Here is a 22,836-nt window from a genome sequence, read left to right as displayed (position 1 = left end):
GAGGAAGGAAGAGAGAGAGAGAGAGAGAAACATCAATGAAGAGAGAGAATTATCCATCAGCTGCCTCCTGCATGCCCCCCACAGGCGATCCAGCCCACAACCCCAGCATGTGCTCTAACCAGGAATTGAACCATGACTTCCTGGTTCCTCTGAGCCACACCAGCTGGGCATATCAAATACATTTCATTCAGTGTTTCCCACAAGGGTTCCTCCACTCCAGGGAAATTCCAGAAATCTGTTACTGTCTGGGCGAAGGTGGTAACGTCAATCACTTCCTTGTGGATAGGCTCTGAGAGGAAATGTTTTGAAAGAGATAAAGGAGTTTAAGATGATGCCATGGCTCACCCTCTGGGCACAATCACAGGTAGCGAGATGAAGGGGAAAGGCCATAGTCTAAATTCTATCATTCAAAGATGCTGCTCTGATCACTCAAAAGGATATAAGGAATCAAACTGGTTTTCTCTCTGTCTTGGAATGATTTGTACACTAGCTCAAGGACACAGCTGACGAGGGAAAGCTGTTCCAGGTGGAGGGAGGAATGGAGATTCGCACTTCCTCCTGGCGCTGGTGAAGAAGGGAAAGGAAGACAATGTAAGTGGATCCCTTGAAGACTGAGGGGTTCCTGAGTAATGGGGAGACAGATGTGCCATTTCTTAGATGCAGTTGGAGAACAGGGCCAGAGGTGTGCTCCCACCAATAGCTCTGGGGAAACAGTAGAGACAATTAAATGTAATATTTGGACAAGAGCCCAGTCCTCCCAGCCTTCCCTGTGGCATCGAAGGGGCCTATACCCTCCCCATGGCTCCAGGGAGAGCTGTGGAAATTAGCCTGGAGAGGGAGCTGAGGCCCATCCCCTGCAGCCTCCCGGTCAAAAGAGAGAAGCACATTATAGTGATGCTCATGGACCTTTGATGGCTGGCAACTCCGGCACACCGTGCGGCGGCCGGTGTCACCCGCAGGAGCCAGTGCCGCCCAGCATGGGTGCCACAGAACAAGGAAAGAAAAAGGAACCTCACCCTCCCTGCCATGAGTGTGTGAATGCTGGTCTGAATGAACTTCTTCTTCCTAGGCTTGAATCCCCTTGAGAAGGGCGGATAGGAAAGTCAGAGTTAAGACCTGAAATTGATTGGAACTGAATCGGTAATCCTGAGAAATCGCTGACGGAACTGAATTGACACCAACACTATTTTTCTGGAGGCAGATCAGTGGCTCCTCTTCTTCTCACCCAAGTTGGCGAGTGTAGAATTGAAACCTGTGGCACAAATCTGGGGTCAGCAGGATGGACTTTGTATTCCAGAGACCAGCTTCAGAGACGCTGTGCGGCTAGAGTGCCAACCTCTGACTCACAGAGAAATCCCGCTGACGCACAAGGAATCGTTACCGCGTTCCCAGGGTGGCCGAGGCTTTCTCCGTGTTGTCTCAGACCCAAAACACATTTCTCAGATTTCATTAAAAAAAAAAATGCAGTACCAATTTCAGCTCAAACCTGTTAAGTATAAAGCACCTACTGAATAAAGATCAAAATTTAAATATCTGAAGGGTTAAACTGCTCGTGAATTTTGTATTCCCCAGGAGAGTGAAAAGGCAGAGGAAGAAGACAGGACAAACAGATAACTCCCAGCTCCACGGCTGCCTTTTTGTTCCAGAGGGAAAAGCTACCAAGTAGACCGTTCCCTCATGGGAGCCTAGAGTGTTACATTTCACAATACAACCCAGGATCACGCGGGTCTCCCCCTTCCTGAACCCTGGCTGCAAGTTCTTTTCTCAAACTTGAGAGAGAGAAAAATCACCCAGGGAGCTTGTTAAACATGAAGATCTGACCTAGCTGCCCTGGGAGCCTGCATTTTTTAACAGGCACGCACCACAGTCTGAGGAAAGACAGCACAGAGGACTTGGTTAATGAGTTCTGTGAGCGCAGCTTGAACGGCCCTGGTCTGAAGCCTTCTCAGTGTGGGAACCCAATTACGCTCACTTCCCTGTGCTGATGCACACTGGACGGTCTCCGCAGGCCCCTGCTGCCCACGCTAGGGCTTAATCAGCAGTTCATCACTCCTATTCTTTGCAAGTTCTCCACTCATTTGTCAGGATTTCCATGTTTTTGACACCAAAGAACTACGGTCTTCAAATTGTGTGATGGTGCACACCTGCCATCTGGTGGTGAGAGGCTAACTGCAAGACACGGAAATTCAAGTGATCCTTCCCTTTCTGCTTCTTGGTTTTCATGTTGCCAAACTGTGCCTTACCAGGCAGGCTTGAAGAATGGGCGTTTGAGGGATTGAACCCAGGAATGCTTTCTGCAGCTGACTGTGGACCTGGAGGTTTGCAGGAGGTTAGGTTCTCCTCCGAGTGGGTTTGGTGTCAGCTCCTCTGGACCTGGGCTCCTGGCTGGATTCCAGAGTTGTGGGAGCGTCCTGGGGCTGCCACCTAATTTAGGGACCATCGGAGGTGAGGTTGGAGAAATCGGAACACTGCCAGGGGAAAGACATTCTATGACCATCATTTACTAAGAAAGGGCAATTCATCCGTGAATACTCTTAATTGTGGGGTCTAGGGTTTACCTAAATTGACAACATGGTGCAGCCTGATGGCATTTGGGATTACTGGCATTCTGGGCACACTCTGTTTGCAATTACTGCAACCATGTGTTTTCTGTATTCACTTTTGGAGGGTGGGGCCAGAAAGGAACATGGCTGTGGGGTGAGAAGAGAAGAGATACACTGTTCCTATTTTGTCAACATCTGGGATATACCAAGCTCTTGTTACAGTCATGTATAATAATAAAGTAATATGCTAATTAGACCGGACGTCCTTCCAGACGACCTTCCGGACGAAGCCCGGGCTGCAAGGGCCAAGGTGGCCTCTGCAGCAGACAGGTGCCAAGGCAGAGGCCGGTGCATCGGGCCTCTAGTGAGAAAATAAACATGAGGCTAGAGGAGCATGCAGACAAGGTTAGATCTAGGCTCTCGCTCCAGTTTTTCTTCTTATAAGTCTTATGGCCCTGAGCTTTCATCTCTTCTCTTATAAAATGCAGGTTTTATGCTTAATCTCACAAGATTGTAGTTGAGACGAAATGAGGTCGTGGCAGTGGAAGGGTTGGGAAATTAGGAAATGTCAAAAGTATGAATATGTCTGTTGCATTGACATTAGCCCCAGACAGCTCCAGTGAGGGCCGGACAGAAAGGTGCAGGTGTGGGTGGGAGGATGGGGTGACAGCTGCCCAAGGGCATCTACTGGGAGTCTCTCTGAATGACTCAAAAAATGGCTCCAAAAGTTGTGCATTTATGCAAAACAAAATGTTTTTTAAAAATATGTTTAGAATTAAAGAAAGAGGTTTGTGACCATTACATTTTTAAGAAGAACACAATGGCAGGAGGGACAGTGAAATTATTCTCACCCTTAAGTGTTGGTTCTAAATGTGTCAGCTTTTAAATAATGCATTTTTAGAAAGAAGCTGAGTTAACTGCTGTTGCATTTATAGTGACTGATAAAGCTTTAAATGTAGCCAAGCCAATGTCTTATTATTCAGGCAATTAATCTAAACAATGTCCCACCAACTTTAAGCTAATTCAAACATGAGGAATTTTAATACTTATTTCATAATTTGGCAAAACTAACACATTTTAATTAGCTTAAGAAGAATTCTTACTTTGTTCTCTTTGTCAGGAACTTGAAAACAGTAAGTATGCGTAAGCAAACCCATGTGAATCGTGACTCACATTTCTTTGGCCAAATAAACTTAGAAATCATTTTTTACTAAAAAACTAATTTCTTTATTTTAAGACTTTTTAAATTTCAAATTTTTCTTTTGAAAGAGAGCCTTTTGCATTATATATATATATATATACACACACACATATATATATAACAAATACACACATATAATTCTCTGTACGCTCTATCTCTATTTACTTTCTATCTCTTCAATAGGTCCAAGACACTGAGCAAAAATAGAGTACCATGAGAGGCCAGATATTTGTTTTTTATTTATTTATTTATTTATTTATTTTTTTATTGCTTAAAGTATTACAAAGGGTATTACATATGTATCCATTTTATCCCCCCGCCCTAGACAGTCCCCTAGCCTCCCCTATCACCCAGTGTCTTATGTCCATTGGTTATGCTTATATGCATGCATACAAGTCCTTTAGTTGATCTCTTACCCCCCTACCTCCTGCCCCCCAACCCTCCCCAGCCTTCCCGCTGCAGCTCGACAATCTGTTTGAGGCAGCTCTGCCTCTGTATCTATTATTGTTCAAAAGTTTATAATGGTCTCTATTGTCCACGAATGAGTGAGATCATGTGGTATTTTTCCTTTATTGACTGGCTTATTTCACTTAGCATAATGCTGAGAGGCCAGATATTTGAAGCAGGGAGGAAGCTGAGGCAGAGGACAGACTATGAGATGGAGCCATGAATGAGGACAGGACAGGAGCACACGGGACGTCCATGCACTTCTTAAGAAGAGAGGGCCCCAATTTGGTCCTGATGTTTCCCAGCAATCTGCACAGAGAGTGAAACCTGAGCAGGTACAGGAGTCAGCGAGAGCAGAACTGCCTGGCAGAGAGCTGTGCTTGATTCCTGAAGTTGCTCACTTTGGTTGAATATTCTCACCTCAAGTTTGGCAAGAGCCTGGACTAAGTGATTATTTGGAAGGAACCAAAAAATTTATCTTTCCTCTAAAAAGCACAGTGTTAGTCTCTGTGGTTATGTAAGTACAAATCTAAAGAGATTGTGATTTCACAACCCCATCTAAGGACAGTTTAAAAATGATTTCTCACCTATGATACACTTACATCTTTAATTATATGAGGGGAGCATTTAACAACTGATCATAAACAATGGGTATAGAAAAAAGAGGAATTAAAAATATTGAAACTCTCAAGATAAAAATATAGAAATTCAGATCATAGCATATCTAAAACAAGCATCAAATTATGAAATATTCCCAAAATCTTAACCAAGCTGAGGTTAGGAATGGGGCTGGCTCTCAGAATACTTCTGCTTTTAGCATATTTTGTGTAACAGGGTCAGGAGTGTATGCTGAGGCTCCCATCTCTGCCTTCAAGTGTTGGTCTGACTCTAGGACAGTCTATCCCTTTTCTTGCAAGCTGAGAGGGTATCAAAATTATTGGTGGCAAGGGGGAGGTTTCAAGGCATCCTTGGCCACCCAAAGGAACTGATTCTGATCAGAGGCATACTTAGGCCTTCCCCTACCTGCACAATGTCCCTTCGGTAAAGGCTTTTTCGTGGGCTCAGAGCAGGCCCAGTGCGTGTCACCACCGGATGGCAGCAGTGCACGCTGAATAAACAGAGCAGCCAAGAGCCCTTTTTCTGTCTTCCACTCACTAAACTCTCCACTAGGTGACAGCAGCACGTCTGTAATGCGATGGCCTTCAATGAGTCACATAAATTCAATCTTTCTTTTAAACATGAGAGCTACCTTTTGCTTTTTATTTTTGAATTTTGATAAGTTTATTTGAGTCAAACTGACACATATGCTGGGGAGCAAGATCTCACATGCCTTTGAGAGTAGCAATTTTAAAAAGTATCCACAGTTGGATTTCTTTCCTCTAGATCAGTGGTTCTCAACCTTGGCTGCACATTAGAATCACCTGGGAATCTCTTTAAAATCCTGATTTCTCGGCCTCATCCTCCGGAAATTCTGTTTCTTTGTTAGGGGGTGGGGCCACAACATTAGTAACAAAAAACAAAACAAAACAAAAAACAACCAGAATTTCCGGAGGATGAGGTCCAGAAATCAGGATTTTCAAAAGATTCCCAGGTGATTCTAATGTGCAGCCAAGGTTGAGAACCACTGCTCTAGATCTAGAATATGCAATACTATTTGCTATTGGCCTCCCTCGCATTAACCTAATATACAAAAACAAAACTTTTGCGGGGGTTCGCTTTCTAAAGAACCTGGGAAAGATTACTATTTGAAACCATTATTACTTAAGAATTTATGGAGTCCAGACATTCTTACCCCAAGTTAGAAAAAAAAAAGTGACTAAAATAGTTAAAATAGTCACTTTTTTGCAGATAATACTATTTATTGACCACCTATCATATGGCAAAGATTGTATTAAAATGCTTTAAAACATTAGTCCATTGACTCTGGATCAGCACTTTGTAAGAAAACCTAGATCTTAACGTAAGGCTTTTTAGGGCTATCATCTCTACATTTTCTGTGACCTTATTGTAATTTCCCTGCTTGAGCCATTGCAAAACCCATACTGCAGGAATTGGAACTGTTTTCACGGTAGGATTTCGAGTGCACACAGGGATGTACTCTCTGTTCATGGCATTCACTCTCGTGTAGTTGCATAACATTAACGCAGTGAGGGGTAATAATATAGTTTGATTCTATAGTGACATTAAAGGCTAACAACGAAGACTTGGTTAGGGAGCAATAGCACGGTGATACCTCATTCATGCTGAAACAGAAATGGTGAGAGGTGAGAGGTGAGAGCAGAGTGGGGCCGGAGCGAGCAGAGTCCTCGGGGCCTGACTCGGCAGAAGGGAAGGGAATGAGATGGGCCAGGAGTCCAGCTGAGCAGCTCCGCACTCCTGTGGCTGCCCCGCTCAGCGCCGAGAGCCTTACCTGTGGATGGCCAGAAGCAACCTGCTGCGGCACGGACTCTTCCCACGGGGAGCAGAAACCTGAACGTGTTGGAATTCCTCGGAAGCAAACACGGGGCAGCGAAGCTTTGAAAACAGAGTCTATAGTTGGCCCTCAAACAGCACAGATTGAACTGTGCAGGTTCCCTTGTAGGCGGATCTTTTTCTATCAATAGCTGGCCCCTCCTCTCCATGGGTTTCACATCACATGTGCAGATCAACCAGCAGCAGGTGAAAACAGTATTTTCGCATCCCCAGCCGCAGATGCCCAGCCGCAGACAGAAATACTGATTTCAACCCGCGGTTAGTTGAATCTGTGGACACAAAGGGCCAACTGCAGTCAAAAGTAGTACGTGGACTTTTCATCTGTGTGGGGGTTGGCGCTCCTGCCGTGCTGTTTAAGGGTTAACTGTAATAGCAAGCGGTTGTCCAGGAGGTGTGCACAGTGAGAGCGGACCTGCATTCAGAGAGTCCCCTGGGCGTTCATTTCTCCTGTTTCAGTTCTAAATTGGACTGGAACCTATCATAGAGGAGTGGAGGAGTAAGACGTTAAAGGCTGCAAATATGCTTAAGACAATTTTTGTGCACAATGATTTTATTGTACAGTATAGCTGCACTTTGACGGAGTTTATTTCAAGTATCTTTAAGAGAAATACAACAAAATGATATGGCGACCCCAAAGGGCAAAATCTGACTAATGAGAAATGGAAAAGGTACCTTTGCTGTTTCTTGCACAACATAGTGGGGGCTGCGGGAGTTGAAAGAAAAGAAAGGAGTGGAGATGAGGGACTTAGGGAAGGGAGTTCTAAGAGAAAGAGAGGGGTAGTGACTTTATTCATCTGTGGCCAGAACCATGTCCCCAGGTATCTGCAGGCAACGTAAGATGACTCCAGGGTGCCAATAAGCTAGCACATAGCAGTAGCAGCAACTGCCCTCAACTATGGAGCTACTTAACTGGGAACCAGGCGTTGCTCCTACCTATGTCTCTTATTTAGTCCTTAGGCAAGCTCTGTTGGGAAGACAGTATTATCCCTTCTTGGGAGAGAATAACTTCCCAGATCCAACAGTTAGCAAATGGCACAGTGAGGGTTCAAATCCTGTTCTCTTCACAGTATTTCCTCTGCTTTTTAGGGCCTTCCTTCCTAAGCCATGGCTGGTGAGACATTCTCACCGCCTGCCACCAGGGGCCACCACTCACCAATTGGATCACTTCATGAGCACAATTGGCTCTAAGTGCAATCAATTATATAACTACGGCCTGTCTCAGTTTAGGTCTCCTGGAATTACTGCATGAAACAGAGGCATTACAAAGGATTACTGGGGAAATAGCAATACATTTAAAGGAAGTCTTCACTTTCTCCTCTTTTTTTCTGGCTTAAAGAGGAATAAAGGGAGATAAAACAGCAGAACTCAACTCAATAGGCAGCACAACCAGAAGCTTTTACCCTGTGTGGCTGGCAGTTGGTCAAAAAATGACCTGCTCAACTTTCCTAGGAATGACGGGGTTTGGGGGGCGGGGGGGGGGAGGCAAGGTAACAGTGCTTTAAAGACAAGGTGAATGTAGTTTGAGCATTAAGACAAAACTGTTGACAACTGTTGGTGCTGCTTTGCTCTCTATCAGTGTTTAGTTGGGTTGTACATAGTAACTTTCTGTGGTTTCAATCCCCAGCATTCCTTCCCAAAGGACAAAGTTCGGACTGGAATTCTTACCCAGGTTTCAGAGCACAAAGTAGAGAAAGCCAACAAATCTCAAGCAATCAACAATACACTCACACCACCTGAACATGTTTTTCTGCAAATGTTTATTTGAAAAGATTTTTAAGAAATTTCACGTGGTTGTGTCTGTGGCAGTTTCTTTAGGTGAAAAATGTGCTAACAGTCACTATGGAAACCAAGATGCAGGCAACAAGGAGCAAAATCAGACCTATTCGACAGTATTTTGAATGCTTCTCTTGTTCCTCTTCCTTTTTCAATAAGGTATCAAAACCGGGCGTGTACATGTCTCCCAACCAAAACCGTAGGTCATTAGGATTTTCCTAAAAGAAAATTACATGGAGAATAGGCTCAATCAGTGATCAATACAAGATTGTAGACAAAGCGCCGCCAGAGGTACCAAAGGCCCATGTTCACACTGTCTTGGGTGAGGCTGAAGTGTCATGATTCAAATAAGAGAGGCTAGGCTTCCCTGAACAGCACCCACACGGAAGTGCAGCCTCTGGGCTGACCAGGAATCCCTGTGGCTCCAAGCCGTAGGTCTGCATGAGAATGCATTAGGAGGCCTACATGATTTACTGACTACATTGCTCAAGTGTTTCTGCCGTCTTTTATGCCAATTTAGTGCCTCTTACATCTCATGAATAGTGTGTGCCAATCAGGTTAGTGAGTTGAAATAAAATTGAAATTCCTCCCTTGCTTTAGATGAGCCTTCAAGGTTGGATTTAGTTGGCAAGGTAGAGATAAACAGATGTGATGAGTTTTCAGTAAATCCAGGAGCTGACTTACATGGGAGGAGGAGTAAGACTAAGAATCAAGGGTCCCTTCCATGCCTTTGAGGTTGCTGGTCCCCCTTGTAGAGGGCGACAGCATGCTTGACGTGCAGAACTTTGGCACTGTTTGACCTCCTGAAGGAAGAGTCCCACATATCCTTCCCCACATCAACTCTTACACTCCATGTCTGTTTCTTTCATGGGCCTCATCTTCCTTTCAGCTGAAAGAATTGTCTTCAACTCAACCTCATTCCTATGTCCAAAATATCACCTGCGAACTCTACTGGTCATACATTAAAATTTTTTTTTTCTTCTATTCTATCCAGCTATGTTCAGTGCTAAAGAGTCAGTGTCTCTGCCCGGATTCCAGTAAGCATACAACAAATTTATGGTGAATGCTGAAACTCTAGTTTTTAAAAACCCACTTCATTATTTCTTACCTGAATTACTGCAATAGCTTGCAGTTGGACTGCCCACCCTCTCTCTCACTCTCTAGACTCAGTGGACTTAAAATCAGCCAATTTCCATGGCAGCTTCGGGGTCAGTGAACTAGTTTCAGACTCACCAATGCCCAGTAAGAGGCAATGTGCATGCCTGCAGGGGGCTGGATGGATTCTGGCCATGGCAATACAACTCTTCCATCACATTGCTAGTAGTTTCAATTTTACAGTTTTAGGAATGCTAAAGTATTAAAATAAAATTTGGATGACTGGTGCAAAAGGATAGATGATTTAAATTGTCTACTCTACTCTTGCCCTTGTGTGTGTCCTCATCAGCGGCCGGCACTTTGTCTGCAAGGTTAATTGCCTCCATTCTTCAGTGAGGACTTCCAGAATTCTGCTTAGAGCTTCCCCTCATAGCTAAATATGGGGCTCCTTTTCTCCTTTCTTATTTATAAACTAGAGTCCCGGTGCATGGATTCGTGCACCGGTGGGGTCCCTAGGTCTGGCCTGCACTATCTCACAACCCAGGATCCTTTGAGGGATGTCAGACTGCCAGTTTCAGCCTGATCCCTGCAGGCCAGGCTGAGGAACTCCACCAGTGCGCGAAATCTGTGTACTGGGCCTCTAGTATACATATAAGATCTTTGGTTAATCTCTTCCCGCCCTCCCTCCTTTCCCCTCCCCTTTGAGATTCATCAGTCCGTTCCATATTTCTGTGCTTGTGCATTGAGCATCTATCCCTGGTGGTCAGTGCGTGTCATAGCTACCAGTCGAATGGTCAAATGGTCGATCAATCACTTAGGCTTTTATATATATAATAGAGGCCCAGTGCATGGATTCTTGCATGAGGAGGGGTGGTCCCTCAGCCTGGCCTGCGCCCTGTCACAATTCAGGACCTCTCCAGGGATGTAGCAGTGCTCCAAGCAGCAGGCAACCAGGGAGGAGCCCAAGCCAGCACCGTGCCGCTCATGCTCATCCCAGCCTGCTGTGCCTGCCACCGCTGCTGCCACTCAGTAGTGCTGCCGCAGACTCGAGACAGGCTCCCGCTGCCACAGCTGCGCTCACCAGTCATGAGCCTGGCTTCTGGCTGAGTGGCATACCCCCTGTGGAACGCACTGACCACCAGAGGGAAGCTCCTGCATTGAGCGTCTGCCCCCTGGTGGTCAGTGCACATCATAGAGACTGTTCAACCGGTCATTCTGGTCATCCAGGTCGTTCATTTGTAACAGTCACTTAGGCTGCTTTGCATTCTTGCATTTTGCAGAAACTCCTGAAGAATTCTGAAGAAAGGAAGATGAGGTCCGTGAAAGAAACAGACATGGAGTGTAGGAGTTGATGTGGGGAAGGATATGTGGGATTCTTCAGGAGGTCTAAATTCTTCTTGCATTCTTACATTTTACATCTATCCTTTTGCACCAGGCCTAGGGACCCCACCGGTGCACAAATCCATGCACCGGAACTCTAGTTTATAAATAAGAAAGGAGAAAAGGAGCCCCAGATATATATATTCTTAGCAATTTAGAAAAAAGAGAGTGGCCCAAGAAACTTTAAACTTTTATGACCCATGGTGGTGAAAAGTTTTCAGAAATAAGTTAGGGGCTCTGTCTGCTAAACAAGAGGTATGAATAGGGAAAGGTGAGGGGAAAAGTTGAATTAATGAGGCATCATAAATAGGAAGAAATTATAATCAAAACAAAAGTCATGACTTCCAGAAACATCCCTCAAGAATGCAAATTACCCTGTGACCTGAGGGGCGACTGCTTTGCAGTGAGCGATTTCATGTAGAGGATGGGGGGAGGGGGTAGACCCTGGTTATAGAAAAGCAATATAGCCATCATCCCCATGTTTGAGCTTCTTAAACATAACTCATGGAATTGTTCAACAAAAAAATTACTCCTCATTGCCAATAATGTTCAATTTCCTTATTCTTACATTCAAACAATTTCTTTTCGTCTGTTTTAGCCTTATTTTCCCATTATTCTATTACTTTAGCTGTAGCGCCAGCAAAGCTAGACTGCTCAGTCTGACAAATTCTCTAACTTTCTTGTACTTGTGCATTTCCTCTTGCTATGCCTGACAGAAGAGCCCCCCCGCCACACCACACTTATGCAAACCATCTATATCTTTTGAATTCTCTACATCTTTCAAATCCAGCATAAATTAACTTTTCACGAGGCTTTTAATAATCCAATGTGGTTTTGTTCTCTTCTGACTTTGCACAGCACTTTCTACAACCACGATGGGCACAGTCCTCTCTCTCAATCTTGTCGCTCTTTCTGGTTCTACAGTCAAGACATGTTTGCGAAATAAATCAATACATTTTTCCTACTTGTAGGAAGTGACTTCTTAGAGGTTGATCTTCAGGCTCCTGATAAAAAACACATGATTATTGTTGCTATGGGGGAGCATCTGTTATGGAAACTTCTCTGGAAAAGAGACTACATTAAGGAGGAGATACATTACATCTACGAGGAGATTAAGAAACTTCAAAGACTCCGGACAATGAGATATTTCAAGGAGTGCACATTTGAGATTTTTAAAGTGTAAGATTTTAAGAGGACATAAGGCTGTTCCCTGCAAAAGTCTTTAGATACTTAATGTATGAACAGATATGCATAAAGGGTACTTGGAAACCGTCAGGCCTTCCTGGCTCCAGGGCAGCAGAGGCAAGCAGAGGCTGGGAAGGAATCCAGTCCAACTCAGAAAAGAGAGGGCCACTCTCCTGCTTTTCAGGTATTTCCAGATCCTCTATGTGATGGGTGACACTGGGCGTGGGATACAAGTGGGGTGGGGGGGATTTAAGTTGGGTGAATGAGTTCATTGCATATTTTTCCTGTGTTGAAATGCTTTTGTTTTGTTTTGGTTTGTTTTGTTACTGAGACACAGGAAAGAGTCCAAAATGTAAGTCTGCAATCTTAAATCACCGAGTGGGCTTGAAATGAACTGATCTTTGATGAGAACTGCTTTGCACAGTGCCGAAGACAGAACATTGAATCAGTATTTTTTGAATACATGTTGAACAAGAGATTCGTAAGTATTCATGCACACAAATGGTCACACAACCATGGGAAAACATACATAATTTGGCAAGCTAATTTTCAAAAAACTTTTACCTTCCAGGTAAACCCTGTTTCTGTGCCACATCAAACTTGTTGTAAAACTCAAAACAAATAAATAAACCCAAAGAGAGGCGAGAACAAGGGAAGCCAGAGGCTAAAATGGCCTGAAACCTGGAGGCTTTGTGCCCAGGGAGGAATGCCTGTCACCTCAAAACCGATGTTGTTTAGGATATTTAACTGGTCTCCCCCTTCAACTGAAGAACTGGCTCTTTGCCGTGAGTACCTTCAGATGTCCAGAAAGGTTTGTGTGCAGGGAACGCTTGTCATATTCTTCGATGGTCCATGAAGGATTCTTTTTCCTTTCTTCCATAGCTTCCTCCAAGCTTACGTCGCCATATAGTGGGTTATTCTTCAGAACCGATGAGAGAGATGGTGGGGGCCTGTCTACGAAGGCAGCACCCTTCACACTGGATCCCCTCATTCGCTGAGCAGTAATATTCTTCTTTCCTCTCTGTTAGGAGGCAGAGACAAGGCTTCTCTTACCAGCGGGCCACTGATGACAGAAAATGTAGTAGGAAAGAACTGTACCCCAAAATGTGTTGATTCTGCCTGGAAACCCAACAGATTAGGATAATGAGGAAAGGAGTCTGGGATCTAGTTTGACCTAGAATTCTATTTCATTGAGTTCTTTCTTTTCTGTCCTTTTTAAAAAATGTTTTTATTGATTTCAGAGAGGAAGGGAAAGGGTGAGAGATAGAAACACCAATGATGAGAGAGAATCATTAATTGGCTGCCACCTGCACACCCTACCCACATTGGGGATCGAGCCCACAAACCAGACATGTGCCCTGACAGGGAATCGAACCGTGACCTTCTGGTTCATAGGTTGACAGTGAACCACTGAGCCATGCCGGCTGGGCCATTGAGTTCTTTCTTTGCCTATAATCTTTTTGGCTTCAGTAATCATTCATTAAAATGCTATTTTATAACTATGGAGAAAGAACACTGTTCTTTAATTCAAATTGTAGAATTCTGAACAAAGCCATTTTCCCCAGCTCGCTTGCATTGAGATTTAATGACATTTCATTTCTATTTGTGCATTCCATGACTGATAAGAATAATATTTAATATTGCTCTATTAACCCAGCAAATTCAAGATTAAAAGGCATTTATAGACATGCCTTGGCTTTCATGAAAATTCTCTTGGGACTCTTATTTCAGATATCTTGGAGAAATGGACTAAGTTAGCATAGCACTCCTATCTGTGTCTACAGACACGCTGGCTATTAGATGGCTCTAATATTGACCTTCAGATTTTAAAAAACATGTTAATTGAAGCATAATATACATAAAGACAAGCACATATGTCATAAATACATTTTCACAAACCAAATAAACCTTAAGGTTCTACCAAGGAACAGAACATTACCAGCATGCCTCATGCGCTCTCCCAGTCACTATCCCTCACTCTGCCCAAGGATAACCAGTATTCCAAATTTAACAGTGTCAGGCAGTTGGACGCTCTCTCTCTCTCTCTCTCTTTTTTTTGCATTTTATATAAATGGAATCATATAATGTGTGCTTTCCTTTCGTCTAAGTTGACCTCAGTTTTTTTCTTTCCTTTTTTTTCTTATGACTACAAAATTATCATGAAGGCAGAAAATGTTTAAGTTAAAATTTGTTCATTGGCCAAATATAATTGAGAAGAAACAAAAAACTTATAGCATAATGCTTCATTTATCATGGAGCATCAAGGGAGAGGAATTCCACATAAGTTAATTTTCAGAAAACTTAGGCTTACCCCTTAAAAACTGGCAGCAAATTTTATTAATTTATAGCAATTTTTAAAATGTGTTTCACAAAACAGAGAAGATTCAATAGTAGCAATAAATATTCCTCTGTGTCATATTTATGATCATCAATAGGTTGATTCTCTCAGCATCTACTGGGGTATGTAGGTCATGTTAAATATGTATTTATATACGCTAAGTTGTCAACTAATATTACATAGTTTCCTTTTGTAATGGCTAGTAGTCTCAAAAAATCATCTGTATAAAACCTTTCACATTCTCTTTGGTCTTAGGTTTTTCTAATTTTCTTAATCCATACTTTTTTTTACATAATTAGAGATAAACTTAGAGATCTTCTCTGACTTTACTAGGTTGTTAGCGTGCTCAAAATCAATTTATATTCTGTAATACTGAAGTTTGCAGTGAAATAATAAATCATCTTGACTTAGTATTTCTCTTTAAGATGGATGACCTCATGAAAATGTTTCTGAATTGAGGAAAAACAATTTGATATGAAATTTAGATCATTTCAGATTAGCATAATTCTGACTCAAGCTTTTTTCTTCAAGGCTAGACATCTTTGATCATCTTTGAGGAGGAATAATTCTTCTGACATTGATAAATTGGCTATGTCAGTTTTCTTGCCTGCTAGATTATTCCTTGAGTTTCTTAAACAAGGAAGTTCCATAAATGAGGGAACAGTTTCAGGGTAAAGAAAAAGCAATACACTCCATTACAATGTATAAGGACCTTGAAAAACTAATATATAAAACATAGCAAAATAATCAGAGTTATAGTCACATTCATGAAAGTCTGAGATTTCTCCTCAAACATGGTGCCATTTATTTTTGTGTTGCATGGTAATCTCATGCCTGAAAGACATATACTTAAAAATTAAGAGTATTGCTTTATTAACAATTTGATGGCTGCATAAAAGTACCAACTATGGTTGGAGTTCATTTATACTTTGATAATATTTTTGAAATAGCTTAAGAAAGAAAAAAAGCATGTATTTGATTACAACTCTTCATCTACATTTTAGATAGATTTTATTTAGTAAAGGAAAACTCAATAGTAATTCCATTATTTTAGTTATATGGACTCTAAGATAACTTACATCTTAAAATATTTATGTAAAAAAGTAATATTTTAAAACTTACCGAACCTTTTCTGGCATTAACCATTACTTAGTCCATTTATTCTTTATGCAATTTATTATTTATGTATAAGTAACTTGTCATTCAATAAAAAGAGTAAAATAGAAGACATATTTAAACAAATAAAAACTGAGAATATATCATTAATAGGTCAATAAAGAAGGAATCTCTAAAAAATGTACTTCAGGAAGAATAAAATTTGTACTAGAAGGAAAAAATAAGATGCAAAAAGGAATGCTGAGCAAGAAAACAAAAAGGTAAAAAAAGAACATTGATAAATATATGTATAAATCTAAGAAAGCATTGATTTCATGGTAAATAGGAATAGTAATCATTAACATATGATTTTTAAAATAAGAGACAGCTTAAACATTGAACAGTAACAAGAGTATCAGGCATATTTTTTTTTATGAGGACACTAAGGAATCACTTCAGTGATCACACAGAGATATTACTAAAACATGTATTGCTTAATTCAGTAAAGCAATAAAAAAATATAAGAGAAAGTAAAAAAATAAGACAAGAGAAATAAAAAAATGGGGGAGGCCTCAGGAAAGTAGAAAAAAAAAGAGAAATAATCACATTAAATGTAAATAGACTAAACCCTCTATTTAGATGACAGATTGTCAGATTATCTTAAACATTAAATTCAGTTATGTAATATTTACAGGAGAAATACCTAAAATATAAGGACTCAGAAAGAATAAGAGTGAATGAAGGTAGAAAGTATATAGCAGGCAAATGTAAACAAATGAGAGCTGGGTATTATGGTGACTGGTTAAATGCACACCAATTTGGTTTTCCCTTCTTGAATTTAAACTGGGGCAAACTTTTTTTTAATATGTTTTAACTGATTTTTAGAGAGAGAGGAAGGGAGACAGATATATGTAGAGAAAGATCAATGAGAGAGAAGCAAATCAGCTGCCTCGCACACGCCCCCCACTGGGGACTGAGCCCATGGTCCGGGCATGTGCCCTCACTGGGAATCAAACCGGTGACCTCGGTCCTGGGTTGACACTCAACCACTGAGCCACACCAGCTGGGCTGGAGGCAGCCTTTTTTCTAGTTGATCATTTATGCACAAAATAACAGAGGCTACACGTCCAAGCCTGGCTCTTGAAATCCACCAAAAGATTTTTGGCTCACTTTTCTTCTTTTCTGTCACTGTAAGCTAGGGTCTGAGATGGCAGCGCTACAAACACAAAGAACGTGAAGCCTTGGGTTACTGCTTGGAAAAGAGCTGTCCTCCAAACACACCTGCTCTTCCTCAGACTTTTCATGAGCAATAATGTTTTTTTCCTTTATAGTAACTGACAGTCTTTGGGGTATTTATCATCACAGTATAGGCCACTGTACCCCTCCTAACACACAAGCGGCATATTGAAATTCCACAAATGTGTGACATTGGCTTAACAGTCAAGTGGTAGAAAAGGATAAAGCAATATCAGAAGCTAGAATGATGCCTATTCACATCCTAAAATGAAAATCATTTGGTGAAAGTATCATCTGTGGCCAGTGGAATCTAATCACCTGTAGCTCTAGGAGAAATACTTACATATTATCAGAGTGTTCATGTACATATAATGATACTACAAGAATCAGAGCATTGGTGTAATACAAGAAAGAGATGAGATGAGAGAAAGAACGGGACAGTGTGCAAGTTTAGACATTTTATGCCTTCTACTGTTTAAAATCTGAATGTTTATAGACCCCAAAAACTGATATACAGACTTTTTTTAAAAAGCATTGAGCCAAAGAAGTCCATTAAAACATCTCAGCTGAATGAAGTGACTTGGGGTAAAGATTACGTTAAGGGTGCGGTTTCATAACTAATCCCTAACAGCCTCCAGGTGGCTGTCCTCAAGTCGAAGGACAGAGAAAGGGAGGCAGAAAAGCAAGGCTCACACTAACGAATAGCTTACTAATTTTTGTAAGATAGGTTTTACCAAAGAAACCATTACCCTACACCTAAAAGTTTTTGATTGTTTGAAATTAAAAACAAAACAAAACAGACAAGGCAACAACAATAACCCTAGGCCTCTAAATATCCATGAATAGGAGTAAACTTTTTGAATCCTTACACAGGCTTGAAGGAGGGCCCACTCTGATATGGAGAAAGAGAGCAATGAACATGGGAATGTCTCCTAGACTATGGCACCACGGACCTCAGAGAACAACGCGTCAGGAGGTCTCAAGAGCAGAAGCATCCCAACCAACCTTCCCCACCTTCAAGGAAGAAGGCCACACACACTGTTCCCAGAGGGACCCCAGAATTACTGTGGCGTCTTTCACTTTTCCCGTTCAGCAAGGAAGATATATATACTATTTTACCAGAATGATAGCCTGTGGCAGAGCCTGGCTAGATACTCACCAAATGCACTTCTTTTTCATGGGCATACAACAGCCAAGCAAGGAAAGGTGATGAAGAAATAAACCCAGTGAAGAACAGTGTCTAAAAGTCACGGGGAGAAGAGCCTCTTACCCTGGGCGTGTCGCTCCAGCTTTCAGGTTTAGTGAGGAATGTTCCTGGGTTCTGAAACAGATGTGACAGAAGCCAAGAAAAGACACAGCAAAGGCATTAGTCAGAAAATATTCTGAAGTCTAACTACTAATCAGAAAAAAAGGCCCACCGCAATATCTGCAAAAACATATTTTATCATTTAAACTAAATAAAAAATCAGCCCTTTCCTTTCATTGCCCCGTTTTCTAAAGGGATTGGCAGAAATATGTAGAATACAATTCCAAGGGCCTTCATCAGACGCATGCCCCAAATAATTTTAACAACCAGAAACATTAGATTTTGGAGAAAGTTTCTCGGTACACTGAGATGAAATTTGTTGTGAAGCTTCTTTATTCCTCTAGTGAAAGAACTTAAGGAATATAAGTATAGTAGAATCAAGGGCTATTTGCTTGTACTCTCTGCAAATATGGGTGAGCTGTGTGTCTGCGCAGAAGGGAGTTGACTGGGGCCATTGGCAAGCCTTTGAACCTGTGTCCACTTTTCTTTATGCACCGTATTGCTTCAGCTCATTAAAAAAATGGCATAGGGACTCAACTCTGAAAGTAGAATGTGAATTTTTAAAAATCTTAAAAACAAATAATAATGAATATAAATGATACATACAAGGTGTCCCAAAAATGTATACATACTTTGAATAATTATAAACGCCGTGCTTATTAAAATATTAAAATTCATTTCATTTTCAAAATGTAATTCAACTTCATATTTGGTATCTAGGGGATTTTTGTTTTAACTGCTGAGTTACCAGCAGTTTTGAAGGCAATGTTTGTAGGTCAAATCCCTTGACATTCCTTGAGGTAGTCTGAGTCCCAAACACCATGCCCCTACCTGGGGTGGTGTAATACCAAATGATAAGCTGACACAAATCTGAAGTTTGTGTGGATTTCAGGTCAGTATAAAATCTACTGCTTGAGTTAGCCATGTAGCTTGACAGATGTATTAACTACATCCTCCAACACCACCATCTACAAACACACAGACACACACACACACACACACCTCCATCCACAGTATAAATCGAACAATGCAAGTGATATTATCTGCTGTTTTCCAAATTATAATGAAGGGATAATTTCAACACATTTTGAATATTGACAAATGATGATAATAATAATGTACATTTCTTATACTTGTATAGAAAATCTTTTTTCTCAATTACTTTTGTCATATTTTATTTGTTCTCAGTTTTAAGGAAATACGTAAAATGAATATTATCCTAATTCTGCAAGTGGAAATAAACTGAAGCATGGACTGAATAAGGACCATAACAGATGTATCTCACACTGTCTTGCTGAGGATATGACACAAGAAGCCAAATTTCTAACCTCTTTATTCAATGCGTAATGTCTCCCCAGTAGAGTAAGGGTTTTAAATTAAGAACTATTTGACAATTGCCACCTTGTGTATCCCAACACCTCAATTCACTTGGTATATACAGCACCTTCTTCCAGTTATCATTATAGTTACTGAAAAATTTCGTGTGTTCATTTCTTTTCAGATTTACTTTTTATCCAATGAATATATCACTCTCAGATTTTAAGATTCAGCCAAGGAGAGAAGAATTACTTATTGACACATTGCAATCTGAAATAGTAAATATAATTGTTGTTACTCATAATTTGTGCTACACCTACCCAACTACCTGAGTTTGTAATTGATTTATACCCATTTACATCCCCATGCATTATTTCAATAGTAAATTGGCCTTTTTTCAATCATTTAATATTTCTTTTTAGGGTAGAAGGATAACAAAATCAACTTTATCTGCAGTTTACAATTACCAATAATGTATTCAAGGACATAAGAAGCAGATTTTTTTTTTTTTACCTCCTTGGTTTTTCCTTGAATAACTATTTCAACCCAATAGAGGTTGTGGAAAAATATACCCTTTAAAAATTTGTGTTTCATTCAGGTTTTGGAATAATATTCAACAGAGCTTGAAACTGTGAAGTTCCACATGAAGAAAATAGGTCAACTCCAGTACCAAACAAAAGATGTTAGATGTATGTGTTCCAACCTGAAAGGAATTTATTGGATATGTTTTCTTAGACTTAACTTCATAGCATAGGGAAGCCAAGGTTTTCTTAACTGATTTTTGAATCATTTTATTCCATGATATAAACAATAAGGAAGAAAAAGGAGGGATTTCATTGCACTTAGCTTAAAACTAAACAAAACACAAAAGTAATAACTAAAAAGGTGCATATGATGGGCAGGAGGGTTTTGAGGATTCCAAATAGAAAAGATGCAAAAAATTTTTAAAAGTCAGTTGTCATAATAAGCTGCCTTACCATGGAAATAAATTAAAACCCTTATAGGTGGAGGAAACACTTACATAATCATTTGAGTGTACTTGATTTTGAATGATCTCATGATAAAGGTCCCCAGGAGCCCACAAAACGCACCACAAAGGAGTCACTTTACACCAGGACTCATGAGTAGCAACTGTTTCTTAAAAGAAAACAAATTTCTGTTCAGGGAATTTGAACCACTCCAAAGGATTTAATGACTTGCAGGGGTTTGTGGGTCAGTCACATCTGTTCTGAAAGGCAATGCTTCTTCCTGTTTCTAAATGGACTAACCCTTAACCCCATTAGCCCTCACATCTTAAAACAAAGATGATTCCTGTTTCATGAGCTGTGCAGCAGTCAGGGCCTTTATGTTTATTCCAGCACATGGAACTCATCACAGTTTTATTCTCTCCTGGTCAGCAAAAGGAAGGAAGATGCAAAAGAAGAAAGCAAGAAATCAAGTCTGCATTGGGTTTGAAGACGTGGTTGGTACGTCCTTCCATGTGGAGGGACTAAGAGTATCTAAAATAACAGACAGCACCTTTACAAGGTGGGGAGTTCCTGCTATATCCTCTCCTTCCATCCTTAACTTTCCACTTTCCTGCTGTCTGAGTCTTTCCTGCATGAAATGAAAGGCAGTTGACCTGAATGAGGTGTATGAGCTTCCAATTAAGCTTCTGATGCTTTGTGCTTAGAATACACCAAAAAATGGAGGTAGCTTTTCCCTCCGAAACCTTACTTGCAAATTGGTTTGAAAAATCCTCAGAGAAGTAAAGTGAGGGCTAGGCAAACTCTAAAATGAAGACATGCTGGGAAGCTAATGGTTGGAGGGGAATGAATGGGTGGGAGAATTCACATCTTTGATAAAGTGATCCGAGAGTCTCTTATGTTAAGGAAGAAAGACCTTTTCTCTGTGGCAATAATGAGGAAGCGACCTTGCCCTAGGTTCCCTCCAGCCTTCCTTTTGCACAAATGCTGAGATGGCAGAGAGCGAGAAAGGAGCCCCCGTCCCCGTCCTCGGGCTCCCAGGCCGTACCTGTGAGTAGACGAGGTTTTGCCAGTGCTGGGCTGCAGGGTAGTTCCCGCCCGGAAACCTCACCAGGCTGGCCTGAAGGAGGGCTGAGTTCCTCATTAACAACTTCACGTCAAGCTGCAGGAATTTGTCAGGATGGTTGTTATTTGGCAAAGCAGAGAGATCCATGTCTCCCTTCGTCTAAGGGAGGAAACAAAGGCAAGTGAGGCTGGTCCCGTCAGACTCGTCCATTATGAATGAGTCCGAGGATTCTCCTACTGGCACCTGAAACCAGCTCTCTCAGCTGCACTCGGATGCCACGCTCAAAATGACACATCAACACACAGGAACAATGCAGCACCCTGCCTTGTTTTTCACCACACACACACACACACACACACACACACACACACACACACACACAGTTAGGATGCTTAAATGGGGCAACACATTAAAATTAATAGGATGCCAAAATTAGATATGTGTAGCACTTAATGCCTCTCCATACAGAGTCAGAAATAACAGGTTAATAAAGAGGAGCTATTCTTTGGAGAAAGACTGCCAGAATTTCAGTATTACGGTCCATAATTTGGAGCACATGAGATAGTCACCTAAAGAGACATAACTTAATTTTTCTCTCTGATCATTACTAAGCTAACCCGGCAGACTTGGCCCTGCCCACGCAACCTCAAATGTGATAGGCAAGATCTTGTTTCTTCTCATCTTTTCACTCCCAGAGTCTCAGGCTCAGGTGAAACCTAATCGTGCTTAGCTTGTCAGCTTCGTTTTGAGTAGAGAAATGGCAAACATTTGCTGCTTAGTTTGCCACAGTAAATTAGTGTCCCAACCTACTGTCTTAACCCATTCACTACCTGAGGCCCCTTAGACTCTTCCTACTTGCATACACTCCTACAATGTGTTTGGTGTCCACGCCGTACATTTGGAACCAAGTGGGAACATGGCCGACGTGCTGTCCTAAGTGAACCCATCTGCTGGTCAGGGAGCCAAGGTGGGAGTGAAGCTACAGACAGTGTACTAAGTCAGGAAGCGATGATGACTTCAACGGAGATAAGCTCTCTTACTGAAGCCATTCTGCCTTAGGCAACCCATACTTCTCAGTGGGAAAGTACTGATTTCCATCTAGACTGGGAAGAGAAAACCTTCCCACTTGCGAGAAGGCAAAAAGATAGACACGTCAGCAGTTCTGAAAGACATAAATTGTTTGTTCTGTTTGCACCTCTGTAGACCCATCTGACGCAGCAGGAAAGCTTCCCTTCCAGGGGGAATGGTTGCATGTGGAATGTATCAGCAGCACATTTCAGGAGAGTGCCATAGAGCCATATAAGAATCAGCAGCCAGGATGTTCTCGAATTGAGCAAGACGTTGGAGAGTACTGACTTTCTCTATAGCAATAAGCACGGGGGTGTTAAAAAAACCCAAACCAAAACATCTGTCCTAC

At 41.5% G+C, this 22,836-nt stretch overlaps 1 protein-coding gene across 1 annotated transcript; it reads right to left on the bottom strand.

Moving 5' to 3' along the window:
• Positions 1–8,474: 8,474 nt before the first annotated feature.
• On the bottom strand, positions 8,475–21,571 carry MINAR2 (membrane integral NOTCH2 associated receptor 2). The gene is made up of 3 exons (XM_059695333.1): positions 21,402–21,571; positions 12,890–13,117; positions 8,475–8,654 (listed from the first exon to the last, which is right to left on the bottom strand). Exons 1-3 carry the CDS (start codon positions 21,564–21,566, stop codon positions 8,475–8,477), a joined length of 573 nt encoding a protein of 190 aa, XP_059551316.1. The 5' UTR covers positions 21,567–21,571.
• Between the last annotated feature and the right edge of the window lie 1,265 nt (positions 21,572–22,836).

Source organism: Myotis daubentonii, chromosome 5, assembly GCF_963259705.1.
Source record: "Myotis daubentonii chromosome 5, mMyoDau2.1, whole genome shotgun sequence".
Taxonomy (NCBI): Eukaryota; Metazoa; Chordata; class Mammalia; order Chiroptera; family Vespertilionidae; genus Myotis; species Myotis daubentonii.
This window is presented reverse-complemented; position numbering and strand designations above follow the sequence as displayed.